Below are 17,246 nucleotides of genomic sequence, written 5' to 3' on the forward strand. Positions count from 1 at the left end.
CTGGCTGGGATGGTGGGCAGGCCCTGGCACAGAGTGCCCAGAGAAGCTGTGGCTGCCCCTGGATCCCTGGAAGTGTCCAAGGCCAGGTTGGAACAACCTGTGGGAGATGTCCCTGCCCATGGCAGGAGGGGTAGAATGGGATGATCTCTGAGACTTCTTCCAACCCAAACCATTCCATGATTCCATACTGTGGGAGATGCTGGAAGGCATTTGGACACTCTGGAGCTACCGAGTCCTGAGTCTGTCTCTGGAGGGGTCCTGCAGAAAACACAGGGAAAGCTCAGACAGGGAGCCCTGAAGGGCTCTGAGTATTTTCTTTTTCTTCACTGCAAAACCAACCCCCGTGGCTGTTGCTCAAGGAGCTCTTTGGTAACACTGAACACTAATGAATTGCAGTTTGCCCACACACATCCCAGCCCTGTGAGGCTCCCAGGGCCTCCTCAGGCGGCGAGGTTTCCCTGGCAGCCCAGAGCAGTGAACGCTGCTCCCTTGGGATGGGTTTTTAAAGGATCCATCCTCGCAGTGCAGCTTTCTGACTTCTCTCTCCACGGGAGCAGGTCCCGAGTGGTGAGAACTGACCGCTCACACCAAAGTCAGACTCAAACATCTTCTCTATTTCATGTGGCAGAGTCGGCCCAGGAATCTTTATGCAGCCTCTCTTGATAAAATTATGATTGTGTCTGTCCTCTTTCATTTACTCACTCCTGCTGCCGAGAATTAATTTTAGACTCTGCTGGCTTTTGTCAGTAGATCTCAGGATATATAATCTATGCTTTATTTTATTTTGTGCTCATCTGGGCAGTAGCTGGAGTGTATAAAATGGGGTCTCCTGGAACAACTTTATTGCTTCAGCCTCTTCCTTGAATGAGTTTTTGGCGCAAGTATAATTTTTCCCTCGTCTCCGACAGAAAGCAATTTCCTTTTTCCCCTGCATGTCCTTCAGGCTCTGGTGATTCTGCCCTGCTGAAAACCAACTTTGTCGACCCATTCTTGCTTCTGGGGGTGGCAAATTGTCCTCACCTGAGCATCTCAGCACAGCACATCCTCTCTGATAGCAGCAGGCAGAACCCCTGCCCCCTTAAGAGATTATTTGATCTCTTTTTGGGGTGACACCAAAGAGCTAAAGAAGGATTGTTATGGTTCCTTCACCTCTTGAAATTGATCCTCACAGTGAGGAAATGACAAAATTGGAATGGGAAAAGCTGGGATGCTGACAGGACTTTGACAGCTGTAACTTTTATTTAGCCCCTTGTCTCGCTTGCAGCATTACTGATGTGTTACCATCCTCGAGCCAAGGGGAATGACATGGCAAGGGAAAGGTGCTGTCTTCATTTTTTCTCTTTTTTTTTTTTTTTTCATTTTAGGGGACCAAGAAGTATCTTTTAATCTTCACTGGACATACCTGTGTTTATATCTGAGGTTCATTTTTTTTTTTTTCCTTTAAGAAGAATTTGATGTTTTCATGAAGAACTGTCTGGGTTAGTGGAAGTGTTGTTCAGCAGAAATATCTGAGCCATAACATTGTGAGAGATGAAGGGTTTGCCTCATTGTCTTTGCCCTTTATATTTTTAGTGCAAAAGGCAGGAAGTTTCTCTTGATTTAAATGAGAAGTATCGAATTTCTTCTGCTTATAAGAAGGGCCCTTTGGAAGTTGTGTTGCAGACTGATACAGGACTTCCAGAAAAATAGTGTCAGGAATGGCTTGGTCTTTTCAGCTTTGTTTTCACTGTGTGTGTAGGCTGGAGGTTTGGAAATGCCTCTTTTACTTTCATGAGGAAATATCAGAGGATTTTATTTTCCAATACAGTTTCCACTGTGTTCATGGGAAAAGATTTGTTTTGCTAAGCAGAGTATAAATACAGCAGTGTGGCAGATCCCTCTTAAAATTGGTTCAAGTCAATACTGATCTGCTTTCCCCACATTCTTACTGGAAAATTCTTTTTCTGATTCCTCTGGCATCTCTCTAAACATAAAGAATTACAAATGAGAGAAGCATTTGCCCCTCTGAGTTTCATGTGCCACATACTGCTCCAGTAGTGCTAAACTTCCCAAAGAGAAAAAGAAATAGAGGAGAATAGAGAGCTGTAGCTTCAGATGAAGAGGTTGGGGTAATTTAGGATAATATAATTTAGTTTGTTTTGAATTACTTTAAAATCAGAAAGCCTGGGAGAAGTTCTCCATGTACCAGTTTCTGGTCACAGTCTATGTAAATCTGGAAGGGAGCCATCAGCTCGAGGAGAACTCTGGTGTACATTTGTATTACTGAAAGCAGATGTGGACTCAGGGCTCCGGCCAAAATTTCAGAGTAGGAAAAGAATGATCTGTCCTCAATCCCTCATCGGTCAGAAAGGATGGGATGAATCAATACTGGTGCATTAGTGCTGGGGAGATGGCTTTCAGGCCTGACATGTCTGATAGAGATGCTAGTTCAGCCTAGGAGTGATAAGAAAATCAAGCTGCTGCTGCTTGTGTGCAGCCATGTGCCTGCTGCTCTCCTTCATGGAAAACCTGCAGCTCCCTGGGCTCACAAGTGTTGCTTGGTGTGAGGACATATGATTACAAAACGATTTGGTAATGGTGACTTGGAGAAGCTCAGCTGCCCGTGGTTTCCACCTCCCTTTGTGCCACGCTGCTCCCCAAGCCTGTGTCCTGCTCAGACATGGCTCTGGGAGCCTCCACGGGCCAGGCCCACGAGCAGGAGGAGTTTGGCTCACAAGATGAGGCTGGGCTGCCTTGTGACAAATGTGTGGGGTGCACGTGAGCCCAGCAGTACAATTGGTAAGATTGGCCCTGGCACAGGGTGCCCAGAGCAGCTGGGGCTGCCCCTGGATCCCTGGAAGTGCCCAAGGCCAGGTTGAACAGGGCTTGGAGCACCGTGGGACAGTGGCAGGTGTCCCTGCCCATGGCAGGGGGTGGGATGAGATGATCTTTAAGATCCCCTCCAATCCAAACCATTCCATGATTCATTGTATGATTCTATGATTTATGGTGTGGTTTAGAATGGACCCTCCATCACAGTGAGCCTCAAGCCCCTTTACTATTAGCAGGAGGTGCAGGAGCACCCTGAGTGCTGGGAATCCTCCCAGTCCCTCACCAAGGCATTTCCAGGCACAGATTTTATTATTTTAATGAAAAGTAAACCCTCTCAGTACGGAGGATCCTGCTCTTTCCCTCCTGCATTTTGGAGACACAACTGTGATTTGTTATGGCCCTTTTGTCTGGGGAAGATTTGTTCCTCAATGAGTGGTTTCTGGCTAATCTTTACTACTTCCAATTTTGTGGGAAGATCTTCTTTAGACAGAACTGGGTCGAGTATATTTCAATTGCCTCGTGTTCTTAAGATCATTTTGTCAGAGAGTCCTAAATAACACATTGCTTTATTCATAAACAGCCTGAGCAAGCCAGGACGTGCAGCACGTTCAGGGCGTGACAGTGATGTGTTACTCTGAGCTTATCAAAGTGCTCCACTGCCTGAGCCACCAGCACGAAGAAAATCCACTGAAGAATTATTTGGACCTCATTTATTTAATGAGCCGGCAGTAAAAATGAAGCCTCCAAACTCACCATGGTTGAGAAGCAAATCGCAGCGCAGATTTTTCAAATCTGTAGAGGTCCAGAGCTTTTCATTGGGTGGAAATAAATGTGACCATTGGTTCATATATAAATTGCATCTTCATAAAGTGTGTGAAATTGCTGGGGGATTTCTGGGAGCTGTGGAGGTGAGGTGGTGATTTCTGACGGGGAGCAGAATCTCACATATAATACCTGGAGCTGAGCCCACAAAGGAGAATTTAAAAGATTAACAGTGATTCAAATACCAATAATCACGAAGAAAGAAAATTAGCAATATTTTCGGTTTTGGTCTGACTCACTCCTACTCTAGCTTATAAAAAGCCAATTTTTCCAGCTTCTCTCCCTCATTTTGTCTGTAGTTCTGGTTCCCTGCACATCAGAGGAAACAGGTCTCTGGGCTGGGATTCAGGAGACTGACTTTTTTTTTTCTTGTTTTCACTTTAGCCATGACTTGTTACTTGAGATCAGAAATGTAATCGTAGAATCCTGGAATTATTTGGGTTGGAAGTGTCCCTCAATACAACCTCATTGCCAACCACCCTGCCACAAGCAGGAGCAGGCTGCTCAGGGCCTCGTCCCTGTGTCTGTATGATGCCTTTGCTGGTCCTCTCAGGAGAGTCCAGGGGAGGTAATGGGGATCAATTATTTCCAGCTACACTTTTCCAGAGCAAATCACACTCATCTCAAACTGAAAAAATTATGTTGGCTTCCTCCAGCATGGTTTCATTCCTGTTTCTTGCTTTCCCTCTCTGTCTGCACAGCTGTTGAATCGCTGCATTCCCTGAATGACCAGATCTCCCATTTCATCGTCGGCAAGTCAAAAACCCTGGATGAGGATGAAGATGCCTTTTTGCCCAGTGAGAAGGAATCTCTGAAAAGTGCCATGAGGCTGATGAGGCACCTCCTGATGGATGCACAGGTAGGAAATCAATACACACACGTGTGTTAGGATGTCAGGAAGGCACATTAGACAGATCTGGGGGAATATGTCATTTTTACGTCTAGTTTTAGCAGGGGAGAACATTAATTGCCGATTCTTTAAAACTGATTTTGGCTTCTGAAATCTGCAGCTGTGGGAAGAACATCTCGGTGCACAGAGTGTGCAGCTTGTGCTGGGGCTGAGTCACAGATTCAGGGTTGAAAATGGCTCTTAATTTCAGGGGAAATGCAGCAATGTACCCATTGATGGGAATCCAGCATCAGCACTACCAGAAGAAAATCATCTGTCCACTAAGCATCTGTGTTCAATGCCAGTTTTAGAAGTGCCAGACAACTGAGCTGTTGGTTTAGCCAAGCTGTAAAATGCCAGTTAAAAGTCATGAAATGATGTGCAGATGTTTCTTTGTGCCTTTGCTGCTTCAACAAAGCAATCTCTTTCTCTGTAGCTTTGCAGTGTTGCAGTCTTTCCTTCAGCCTACAAAAAACACCCTTTGAAATATTAATTATATTTATCTTTTTATATTCCATTTTGGTCATTATTTGCAAAACCTGGATGGAAAATGACAGCTTCTGTCAGAGGGCTCTTTTGAAATGGGGTGGTCTCCTCTCCTTTCTCCTCTGGCAAGCCCTAAAATCAGGCAAAGAAGGCTGAGGCTGTCCTGAGATCTTCTGAGCTCTCCAGGACTGGGGGTGGCCTGTTCTGGTCCCATGTTCTCCCATGTGGAGTCTGGTGGTTCTTCTCTTCTCTTCTCTTCTCTTCTCTTCTCTTCTCTTCTCTTCTCTTCTCTTCTCTTCTCTTCTCTTCTCTTCTCTTCTCTTCTCTTCTCTTCTCTTCTCTTCTCTTCTCTTCTCTTCCTCTCACTTTCAAAGCCTTTGGTGCAGATTACTCTGGCGGGCAGGGATCCTGTTGCACGTGGGGAGTGGCCTGGGGATCCCTGCTGTTAATAGCATGCATATTTTAATATTGTGTGTTTGCATCAGGAGTCAGTCCAGGCTTTGGAGGCTGTGGAGTGCACAGGGAGCAAACCCTTCCTGTTGTGCTCAGGGTTTCATTTCTGTGAGGATGGTGCTGATCTCACTTTGGCACATCTCTAACCAAGTCACCTCCATTTACCCCAAACCACCAGAGTTAATGCTGTCGAAGTGTCACAGGGAACACAAGGGGCTACACTGTGCTTCTGGGTCTGCTCCCACAGTGGGAATAGACTCTATAGATTCCCCTGCAGGTGGGAATAAAATCACAGAATCCATGGAAATCCGTGGAATCCTCCCAGTGTGAGGCTCTGTACAGAGATAAGCTGAAATCCAGTGCTTGGCCCTTTTACTACCCTCTCCTAGCATGGACCTGATTTTGACTGGTGGGTAATTTGAGGAGAGAACATCCAGCTTGACATTTTGGGCAGAAAGACATTTGGGTTGAAAGGGACCTTAAATCTCATCCCATTTCAACCCCCTACCTTGGGCAGGGATACTTTCTACTAGACCAGGTCACTCCAAGTCCCATCCAACCCTGTCCAAGTTCCAAGTATTTGGAATACCTCTGGGGAGTCAGGCATGAGGGCAGGCAGATAAAAATAAATATGGGGCAAAAAGGTACCTATTGATAATCCCCTTGTGCAGGAATTGTATTTTTAGCACCCAAGAATTGCTTTCCTACTTATCAGCTGTCCTGAATGCATATTAATTGGTGCCTGTGATAGAGAGACTGATTAGGAAATGCTAAGAACAACAGGGAAATGTTAAGTGCTCCTGTATCCTCATGATGTGCCTGGATCCCTTCCCAGAAAGGACAGGATGTTTTCTTGCCTGGGATTTTCAGGTTGGAAGAATGACAAGGTGGGAAAGTGTAGTGGTGAGTAGAAGGATGGAAGTAAACAGGTGATAACATCCAGTAAAAAAAAAAAACAAAAACACCAAAAAAAAACTCAATAAAAGAATCTGGCAGGAATATCAGCAGGAATATCCATACCAGTATGTGAATATAAATATGTGCTAACCCTGACTGCAGAGTACCCTGTGGCTCTAATCACACAGCAAGAAAAGATATCACCAATGCAATTTTTTTCCTTTCCTTTCCTTTCCTTTCCTTTCCTTTCCTTTCCTTTCCTTTCCTTTCCTTTCCTTTCCTTTCCTTTCCTTTCCTTTCCTTTCCTTTCCTTTCCTTTCCTTTCCTTTCCTTTCCTTTCCTTTCCTTTCCTTGCCTTGCCTTGCCTTGCCTTGCCTTGCCTTGCCTTGCCTTGCCTTGCCTTGCCTTGCCTTGCCTTGCCTTGCCTTGCCTTGCCTTGCCTTGCCTTGCCTTGCCTTGCCTTGCCTTGCCTTGCCTTGCCTTGCCTTGCCTTGCCTTGCCTTGCCTTGCCTTGCCTTGCCTTGCCTTGCCTTGCCTTGCCTTCCCTTCCCTTCCCTTCCCTTCCCTTCCCTTCCCTTCCCTTCCCTTCCCTTCCCTTCCCTTCCCTTCCCTTCCCTTCCCTTCCCTTCCCTTCCCTTCCCTTCCCTTCCCTTCCCTTCCCTTCCCTTCCCTGTCAGTTATTTTATGGAAAGATTGATTGTGCAAGGCTCTGTACAAGGATAAGATAGAATCCAGTACTTGGCCCTTTGACTCCCCTCTCTTGCCATGGACCTGATTTTGACTGGTAGAAAATCTGAGGAGAGATCATCCAACTTGATATTTTGGCTAGAAATGAGCTGGACTGCTAAGCCAGCAGGAGAGGCTGGTCAGAGGGGACAGTTAATGGGCACTTCTCACTTCTCTGCCACTATTAATCTGCTTTGAAAAGGCAGGGATGATGTGGGGGTGAAGCCTTGTGCCTGCCGCCTTTCTGGCTTGGAGAGAAATTGGACACATTTTTGGAACTCTGCTTGTACACACACCAGGAGATGTTGCTGAAACAAAGGTTTCGGGTCCACCATGGATCTAACTTTGATCTTGAGTCATTTTTTTGGCTTAAGATGAATCACTGAACCAGCACACAGAGCTTTCCACTCTGGAGAGCACTGTGAGGGCTTTTAGAGGAGGCTGTGCTGGGGCCCATGTGCGTCTGCCTGTGAAGGGGCAGGTCCCTGCCCTCTCAGCAAGGTGTCACTGGGAGCACAAAGGACAAAGATGCTCATCAGAGTGGAGAAGAGGAACCACAGCACAGAGGCACCAGGGAGCCTGCCTGAGGTTTCACAGCTGGATTTTCTGATAGTTAAAATGTGCACTCTGTGCCCCGAAGCATCAGCCCAGTCCCTACATATATTAGGCCGTATTTATTTCTCCCTTGGCTGCTTGGAAGAGCCTCTTTTGCCCATCTGTTTTCTCAATTTACTCCACTTTTCACTGATTTTAATGCCTCGTTTTTGTGGTAGTCATGTACAAGCAACTGCGACAGCAGTGACTGTGGCTTTATAGGGGAAATTAGAGGTCGCTCCATGGTAAACACAGCATGGAGGAACAGCTGCTGAGTGGGGGAAAAATTCTTCCCATCTCCCATATGCAAATGGGTTTTCTCCATGGAAAATGGGGCATATTTTGCACTCCTCCTGGCTAGAGAAATGGCATGGATGGCAGACGAGGTGGCACTGGTGGGAAGATGGTGCTGGCAGCTGTGATGTGGGCTGGCTGAGGGGCTGCTGATCCATCAGCCCCGTCAGCAGCGTTAAACTGCACGCAGGGAGAGGTAATCAGCTGTGTGGAGTCTCTCAGCAATAGGCTGCCAGCTCAAATTCAGCCCAGGGAAGACAGTGATTTAATGGAAGTCATTACAGTCTGCAGGATCTCTTGACCCTGGTGCTCTCCACCCCTTCCACGCCCTGGATAGGATTTCCTCCTCACTAAACCCCCTGGTCACAGCTCTGGCTGCTGGGCTGACAGCTCTGGGACAGCAGCATCGCCCTCCCTGCAGGTGAGGGCTGGGGCTCTGTGCCCAGATGGCTCCTGGTGTGTGTCCCAGGAGTGCAGCACATTCCTGGCATCACCTTCCCTCCCTGAGCCACTGTGTCCATGCCCAGCTCCAAGAATGGCTCCAAGAATGGGAATTGTGCTGCCTGAAGGAAAAGGTGTGCTGAGCTAATGCTGGTGCATAAAAGCAGGCAGAGAGGGAAGGTGCATTGATGCCCCGTGACACGTCCCATCCTCGCCTGGCGTTGGAGTGAATAAACAATTCCTCTGCTGCAGCCAGCCCCGTGCACAGCGCTGTGCCAGGGACACGGCAGCCTGTGACAGACTGTCACTGTTGTCAATCATTTCTGACACTCCTATTACGCTCAGAAAGGATGTTTGCTCTGTGCCTGTTGTTTTATAATCCTCAGAGGTGGAATTTTATAGCCTAGCAGTGTTTTTTCCTCAGACATTTCCCTAAGCAGGATTTATTGCTTCTGAGACACACGTGACATGAATCCATGATACCTTCAAACTTTAAATCACCCCCCAGCTTTGCCTAAATTACTTTTTGATTTGTTTTACTTGAGTTTCTGTTTCTAATTGCAATTGTGAGAGACTGGACTCCACACATCCAAGGGCTGGGTCATGTGCATCAGCTCTAATCCAGCTGTTTCCAGAGGAATTTGTTTCATGAACAGAAAAGGTGCACCCAGGCAACAGCACCAGCCCAAGATGTAGGGTAATAGTCTCTTATATGAAGGAGCACATGACATTTTGCTGGATGCCTGCCCTCAAAAGCCAAGCTCTCAGGAAGTTCAGTCCATTTAGTTCCTTCCATGAAGTGTTTAATTGACTTCAAGTAGGTTTGAAGTTCTTTGGGAGAAATACCATCTCTTTAGTGCCTTTCCCCGCAGTGTTGTGATTATCCTCAGGTGTTGTTCTGGAGGGAATGAAAAGACATCAAAACCATCTTTTGGTATGCATTTGACTTTTTGAATTTGATCATACCACAAATGATGACTTAAGAACAAGATCAGCTTTGTGGGGCACCTGATTTAGACTCACTTGGATTTCAGTTGCTGCCTAGGCATGAGAGTGTGAGGATATTGAGATATTCAACTGCTTCTCTGCTGTGGAGTTCATTTATTTCTTAGGTAAAGACAGAAAATCAACCTGGTGGTGCTTCTAACCTAAATTGCTAATAAAACAGTGTTCTCATTGCCCAAAAATCATAGAGGAAACGCTTTCATTTACATTTAGAAGTATTTTTTCTTTAAAATCTGGTGTTGTAGCATTTTTTGTGTGTCTGTGTGGTTTTTTGGTTGGTTTTTTTTTCCTTTATTCAAAATCAAACAGCTCCAGTCCTCACTGATTCATGGGACAAACCTTTAGCAGGTGTCTGCCAGGACAGGTCTGCAGATGAAGTTAATGCCAGTTTGGACAGAGGATGTTGCCTTGTTTTTCTTTGGAAAATAACTGAGTATTTGAGTTGTCATCACCTTAAGCCTTTTAAGCCTGAAACTGATACCCTGTAAATAAATCATTTAAGGTGAGAGTCTTTCAGTTTATGGAAAAAAGGAAAACCAGCTTGGCATGACTTACATTTAGCCATTCAACATCCCACCAGCTGCTGGACTTTGTTTTTTTTTTTTTTTTTTTTTTTTATTACCCTCCATTTTTAACCAGACAAGATAATGATTTCTCAGCCCTTTTACATCACAATCTTTTCTCCAGTGGTCCCTGCTGCCTTCCTGAGCTGTTGTGGAGACGGCTGTGATAATTGCTGCAGAACTGCAGCAGAGCAGTGCTATTTCCCCAGCTGACCTTTAAAAATAGTTCTCATTTTCTACAGAGGGCTGTTGTATAAAACCAACCATGTTGTTGCAATATTTTGTTTGTTACTTAAAAGCTTCTCACCATCTGTTTTTCAGACTTTTAGCAGAGCTTCAGGAGCAATGCCCCATGACCTGTATTTTCACACGAGTGGGTCCTATCAGTATCAACAGGAAGAACAGGGGAAGGAGGATTTCCTCTGTGTTTCAATAAACTGAAATTATTGGAGTTCTGAAATTGTCCTTGCCACACCAATGTGTTTCGAGGGCTGCAGGAAGGGAAATGATGCAAATTCTGTTATGAAATCATATAAAAGTGCAGCTGTAAATAGGTGTTCACATAGCTTGGTGCTCATTTATCTCAGCCTGCACAACCCATGAGCTGGTTTGGCTTGGAGAACAGCCTTCAGTTCAAGTCAGGGTGTATTTAGAGGAAAGCCCAAAACACAAACTTTCTGCTCTGTATGCTGTATTTTTTTTTACATTAATCTTGCTGTCCCATTTCCTTAAGAAGGAATCTTCTTGGCTGCCTCAAGCCAGTAGCACAACTTCTAATGATCCCTCCAGGGCTAAAAGAGAGCACAAAACACTGACTTGTGTTGAAGGAGGAGAAGATAAAAGGTAGAACCTCTGAAGCTTCATCGAGGACCTCGTTGTGTCTTATGACCTTATTAACACGTGTTACACAGCCTGGCTTGTGGTGCTTGTCCCTAAACAGGTACTTGACAACCTCCTGCCTCTCTCATGACCTGAGACAGCCTGGGTGGGCTGTCTCTACTAATTCAATTTATTTGGAGAAAGATGTGCTCTATGATGAGGAATCAGAGGCACCTCTAACTCAGGAGAGCCGTAACATGCTGCTCTCTCCACCAGCCCAGCTCTGCACATCATTAGTGACCCACAAGTGGTGGATCCCATCCTTCGTGGTGGTCATGCCTGATTCAAAACCCATGAGCTTTCTGAGCCAATACTCAGGATAAGGAAGTTTACAAAATGACTGTAAAAATGAGAGTTGCAGTCTTGGAGAAAGATAAGTTCTTTATTTTCTTGAGAGAGATTCAGGATGAATTTATGAAGCTTTTGTCCTCTGGGACAGTCTGTGCTTTTCCCACCCCTCAGGGCTTCAAACCTGAGCTGGAACCATGAAAAGGATGGATTCTCCTGCCTACCATCACTGCAAAGGAATATTTATATCACTAAATAATGGTGCTGAATCCCAAAATTACATTTGCTGTAAGGCCAGAGCTGGTGGTAATTCACTGGCTGCAAGGTGGCTCAGCACGGTGACATCGGGTCGGTTCTGATTTCATTCTCATTCTGTCTTATTTTGCTCTCCTTTGGAACTGGAAAAAAAGCTTGTTATTCAGGATTAGATTTGATATTGCTGTTGAAAGCTCAAAAATGCTTTCAATATTTGCAGCCCTGCAAGAGTAGAAGACTAAAAAAGTACAAAATAAATCACATGTACAAAAAGGAGAGCATAGCACCACCTTTAAAGGGTGCAGAAGCAAGACTCTCAGCAGTTTTGTTGTTTGTTTAGTTGCTTATAAGTTACTGCTGACTTTTATGTTTGTAGGAGGTGTGGAGGTCAGTAGGAGAGGAGGGCCATGCCAGGGGAGAGGTCAAGCTGGGGGTTACAGCAGCAACTCTGCACTCAGAGAGAGGGAAATAAAGATACACATGTATATATGTGTGTGTTTGTGTGTATAGGCAAGGGTACAGCACCTGAGAAAACCTGATGAACACCTTTCCTTGATTCAGAGGCAAACCAGAACTGATTAAAAGAGAAAATGCATAAAGAAGCCAAGATTTCTGCAGGCAGATCTCTGCAGATCCTGGATATTGCCAATTGAATTCATACCCAGGTAATTCCAAAATTCCAGTTTCTGTGATGCCTTCACTGAAGGCCCTCACACCTCTTAGCAGGTGACCCAGGACAGAGTGTTTCATTTGCAGAGTCCTGTTGAACACCGAAGAAGAGGTGACAATTTTTTCTCACTTAGAACCCGGTGTGTATTCATGAGCAGAGAGTGTGTGCAAAGCTTTAATTGAAGTTCATGAGAGAGAAACGATGAGTATCTTCATAAATGTAGAAGAAGCAATTAGGGGAGAACAGAACGGATTTGCTATCACAGCAGTTTATCAGCAATGCAGATTTTCCAGTTAATAACAGGAAGAAACCCCAGTTGTGCAGCCAGCAAATGAGACAGAAAATCCCAGTTAGCCTCACTCAGCGCTTGGAAAGCACAAGATGTGAAGACTCAGGGAAACGTGTTCTCTTCCCTCAATGTGTTTTCTCCTGCCTGGAGAGTCTCCTGCTTCATTTCTAGTCAACAAATTAGCTAAAGCCCCTCACCTCAGCTCAAAGTGAGCTGCAGCTGCACCGTGGTGCTGGACCAAGCCACTGGGAAGCCCGAGAGCTCCATCCCAAAGCAAATCCTCCTCCTGACTCAGCTGCAGACTTCCCCTCCAGCCTGTGAGCTCAGGGGTCACCAGGCTGAGCCCAGCAGGAGGTGGGAGCCAGCCAAGTCCATTTGTATTTTTGTCTCAGAAAAACCAATAAATATTTAATGGCTCTGGGAGACACAGCGAGTGTTTGGGTTCTCTCCCCATATATCAACAGTTGCTTTAAGCACTTGCTTGATAAAAATTAAGCTGTTTCTCCAGATTCCTGCCTCAGATGCTGGGTAGGGAGCTAATTTTGTAAGCAAAAGCTGTCTTGTTTTGGAAAACAAATTCAAATGGAGGAGCTGGTTTCTGAAAGTGAATGCTGGGCTGCTATTCCTGCAGAAATATTCCAAACAGCCTTGTGAGTTAACCCTGGCAACAGATCTTGTCCAGATGTAGTAATCCTTTATACTTTAACTCTTTCTAGGCTGTAGGCTTAGCTCCTTGCTAGGGAAACATCTGTGCTTAATACATTCCGTTGGATTTCATTTGCACAGAGTTTTAGCAAACCATAGATTTTCCCTGGACTCCAATTTTTCCCAGCGAGGAGATGAATTCACTGGTTGCAGGACCCTGACACCAGTTCAGATCTGCTCTTCCTTCAGGGAAAAGTTATCTTTTATCTGTTGCACAAATTTAAGGATGTAATTTAATTCCCATCTTCCTCATTTATCTGTGAGCTGGGAATAATATTTGTCTACTTCACAGTGATCGTGTGAGGCTCTTCATTCATTAATGTGCAAAAGCTTTGAGAGCCTTAGGATGAAAATTGCTTTAAAAGATGCTGTTAATAATAAATATCAAGTAATGCACCTTGGTACCTCTTAGCAATAATTGGTGCTATCATTCCTGCCCAACTCTTCCATGAATTAAAAGGCTTTGAATGGGACTGGAACTACGAATGGGATTGGGACCAATTAACAAGTAATCATATGTCAGTTTTTATATCCTTAGCATTCCTGTCATGGGACTCTTGGGAAAATCTCCATGGATTTTAATGGTGCAATGTCAGAATTCAGCCCCAGACATGTTTGTGGGATAACGGCTGGATAACCTGCATTCTTCTGGTAACTTGGTTGCTTAGTGATTAAGCTAAAAGCAAAAGTATGCTGGTTTAATATTAACATAAATGGAATTAGCCACCTTTTCTCTGAGTTAAATGTTACAGGGAAATTCTCATCATAAGGAAACCATGATTATTTTCTTTTGATATATAGATTTAATTATTTTGTTCATAGTTTTTGACCTGCTCTCTGTATTTAACCTCCACTCCAGCATGTGGAGACTGACTTTTATGGAAAATCCAATAATTTGCTGCTCAGTCACCCAACTTATACTTTTATTAGATTTCAAGCACATAGCACTCACCCTCCTAAATGGAGAGGCTCTAAATATACATCCCAAGTAAATAAAGAGCTCACATAAAGAAATTGCCTGATCTTTTCAAGATATCAACATTATTTCTGTGGAAGGGGAAAGCACTGAACCTTGGAATGATGTGTGAGATGAAGCCAGGACAAAGGACCATGTGAATCAACACCATGAGAAAGCTGGTGGCCAGTAAGGTGTGGATTTACAGCAAAATGTTCCCCACTTAGGAGCAGCCTCTTCTTCCTGGCTGGAAGAGAATCGTGTGCTGTGAACGTTGCTGGTGCCACATGGGGGAGATGTTGAAGAAGAGCTGGATCACTCCACTCCAGCACAACGACTTCCCGGGGAAGAGCAGCCTGAGGGGTTTAGGAGCCTGAATCCTCTCAGTTTCCCTCCCGTATGATAAGTATATAAATAGCCTGTATGAAAGGGATCTGTGCAAACCACTTGAAAAATTATCCCTTTTGGCTTCAGGGCGCATCCAACATCCTCCAGCTGCCAAAGGTGCTTTTACAAGCAAGACCATGAAGAGATCAAGGAAGATAAATTAAGAAGTGATGCCGTCCCTTGTGCTAGCACCACTGCAGCTCTTGCCCTCTTGCCAGCTGGGTTTGGGAAGGGATGGTTTGGAGGATGCAAGAGAGCCTGGCTGGCATGGGGAGCACTTAGCAGGATTTCTTGCTGCTGTTCCCTAATACCCAAAAAATAAGGATAAGCTCATACAAGTAGCGTGTGATTTAATCAGGCCCACTGGCCATCTTCCTTGTTTCTTCCTAGAATAATACTTTTCACACTGCAAATTAGTGGTTAATGCTTACTTATGCATGAGAAATCTCCATAGAAATGGCTATAGGGAGAGTATCTGAACTGTGTGAAAGCCAAAAAAGTTAGATTGACTTTTTGAATTACTTTTCCAATAACTTTTTTTTTTTTTTTTTTTTAGTGGTTTAAAAAGATATTTATTCTAGGACCCGGATATGTTTTATAATACAGCCAGGTTATAATATATTTTATAACAGCCAGGTTAGCAGGTAGAACTAGTACTTTTGTAACAGGAGTGAGCTGTGAAGCCAGGTTAGGTAGCCTGGGGGAAGTCAAGATATTTCATTTTTCAACTTAAAAAAAAAAAAAAAAAAAAGAAAAAGAAAGAAAAAACTGCAAGCGCACAGCACATACCCCAAAAGCTGAAGTGCTGCCCCCTTTGAACATGGGCTCCAGCTGACTCCAGGGAAACTCTGGCTCCTCTTTCAAGCACAACCTTCCCTTTCTGCCCACAGACAGCCAGAGGCTGCAAGAATACAGCAATTTTTTCCTCTCTGTCTTTCTGCATAGAGGAATTCAGAATCACTGCATGATGTGTGCCCCAATTAATATTCCCTGATTGTTTCCCTTTCCCTTCCAAATGATGTCAGTCTCCATCATTTTTGGAATAATGGTAGTGAGAGGAATGTCTGTTTTTCAGAAATATTTTATGTCTCATTTTTGTGCTCGCAACAATCTCTACTCATCTCAGGATTTTTATTTTTCTTTTTATCCTCTTGCTTTTGACTTATAGTATAAAAGACCTACAGTAAAATAATGAAAACTGTCTTAATCTATCACTACTCAGTTTGTACATTATTAATAATGAAGGCAGTGTAATTAGGCTGCAGAATGCACAGTGAACACAACACTAAGATGTCCTTAACTAACATCTGTGGCTACTGCTTGGCTTATATTGGCACAAGCCACCAAGATTTTACATGAAAACAGTTATTTGTGTCTGGCATTGCTTTTACAGAGTACAGGGGCTTCATTTTGTACTGGCTGCCTGTTGAAAGACAGCGTGAAATCCATGGCAATGAATGCTCAGCTCTATTTGAGTTGTATTTAAGGTGCAGACCTTGGCCTCAGTGTTACTGCTTTGCTGGAAACTTTTTTCTCTTGTGCCCTTGGTGTTTGAGCTGATGGGGTGCCATGGACAGAAACTCATCTTTAGGAAGCCCTTCTTCTCTTCTGCCCTTTGCTGTCCCCTTTTCCGTGTCAAACCCTCGTGATCCCCATCCTCACACCCTGTTACAAGGAAGCCAGGAAGGAACAAGGTGCTTTTCCAGTCTGTCATAGCATAAGTTGATGATTTGATCCTCTGCCTGTGCTGTCCTGACCTGTGACATGTTGGATCTCCAGGGTCAAAGGCATCAAAGGTGTCTCTGTTTCAGCTTGTTCCCGAAATGGTGGGGAGAAATCTCATCCTTAATGCAAATGTAGGGCTGCAAGGCAGCCACTGCCACAGACCTGGCCATGTCCGTCACAGAATTATGGAATCATTTAGGCTGGAAAAAAATCTTTAAGATGAACACGTCCCATCCCTCCCTCTTTGACAATTTCCAGCTGCTGGCAGGGCACTGAAAAGAGATGTTTGGAACAGGAGGGATGTTTAGATCAGATATAAGGAAGAAATTCTTCCCTATGAGAGAGGTCAGGCCCTGACACAGGGGCTGGGGAGAGAAAAGATCTTAAAGACCATCATGTTTCAACCCTTCTGCCCTTTCACCAGACCAGGTTGTTCCAAGCCCCATCCAAACTGGTCTTGGACACTTCCAGGGATGGGGCAGCCACAGCTTCTCTGGGCAACCTGTGCTTGGGCCTACCCACCCCCACAGGGAAGGATTTCTTCCTTATATTTAATCCAAACCTATTCTCTACCAGTTTACAGCCATTACCCCTTACCTGTCAAACTGGCATGGATTGAGGTGCTGGTTTGAACCTCTCCTCAGCAGGTAAGAAGAGTTTAACTTCTATTTTTAGAATCACAGTCTAATGTTTTGGTTGAAACTATACTCGCATATGGGTATACCTGAGATGAGCTCGGGTTTTAAGATTAGTAGAAGTATGGGAATTGCGTGCAGGGCTATGAGGAGATGTTCTCGTGTGGAGGAGTTTTGCATTGATGTGATGTGGGATGGCAGTATTCCTTGCTGGGTTGTTGTGAGTATGTAGAGGGTGTATGAGGCGGTAAGTAGTATTGTGGCTCCTGTTAAGATGATTGTAAAGGAGGATCGGTTGAATAGTGCGTGTATAATTGTTAATTCTGCCATAAGGTTAGTTGTTGGTGGGAGGGCTATGTTTGTTAGATTGGCTAGTAGCCATCAGGTGGCTATTAATGGTAGGAGTGGTTGTAACCCTCGTGTAAGTAGAAGAATCCGGCTGTGAGTTCGCTCGTAGTTGGTGTTGGCTAGGCAGAA

The 17,246-nt window shown here is 44.7% G+C and overlaps 1 protein-coding gene across 2 annotated transcripts in view; it reads left to right on the plus strand.

Moving 5' to 3' along the window:
• KAZN (kazrin, periplakin interacting protein) overlaps positions 1 to 17,246 on the plus strand; it is a 207,139-nt gene that overhangs the window by 45,622 nt on the left and 144,271 nt on the right. Inside the window, exons 1-2 of one of the 2 annotated variants that reach the window (XM_068171592.1) lie at positions 2,520 to 2,542; positions 4,335 to 4,492. In XM_068171592.1, the coding sequence (XP_068027693.1) occupies positions 4,457 to 4,492 (36 nt within the window). In that variant the 5' untranslated portion in view covers positions 2,520 to 2,542; positions 4,335 to 4,456. Of the gene's footprint in view, positions 1 to 2,519; positions 2,543 to 4,334; positions 4,493 to 17,246 lie in introns of those variants that run through there. The other variant, XM_068171591.1, reaches the window with a different exon arrangement.

The sequence above is a fragment of the Anomalospiza imberbis genome, chromosome 23 (genome assembly GCF_031753505.1).
Source record: "Anomalospiza imberbis isolate Cuckoo-Finch-1a 21T00152 chromosome 23, ASM3175350v1, whole genome shotgun sequence".
Classification (NCBI taxonomy): Eukaryota; Metazoa; Chordata; class Aves; order Passeriformes; family Viduidae; genus Anomalospiza; species Anomalospiza imberbis.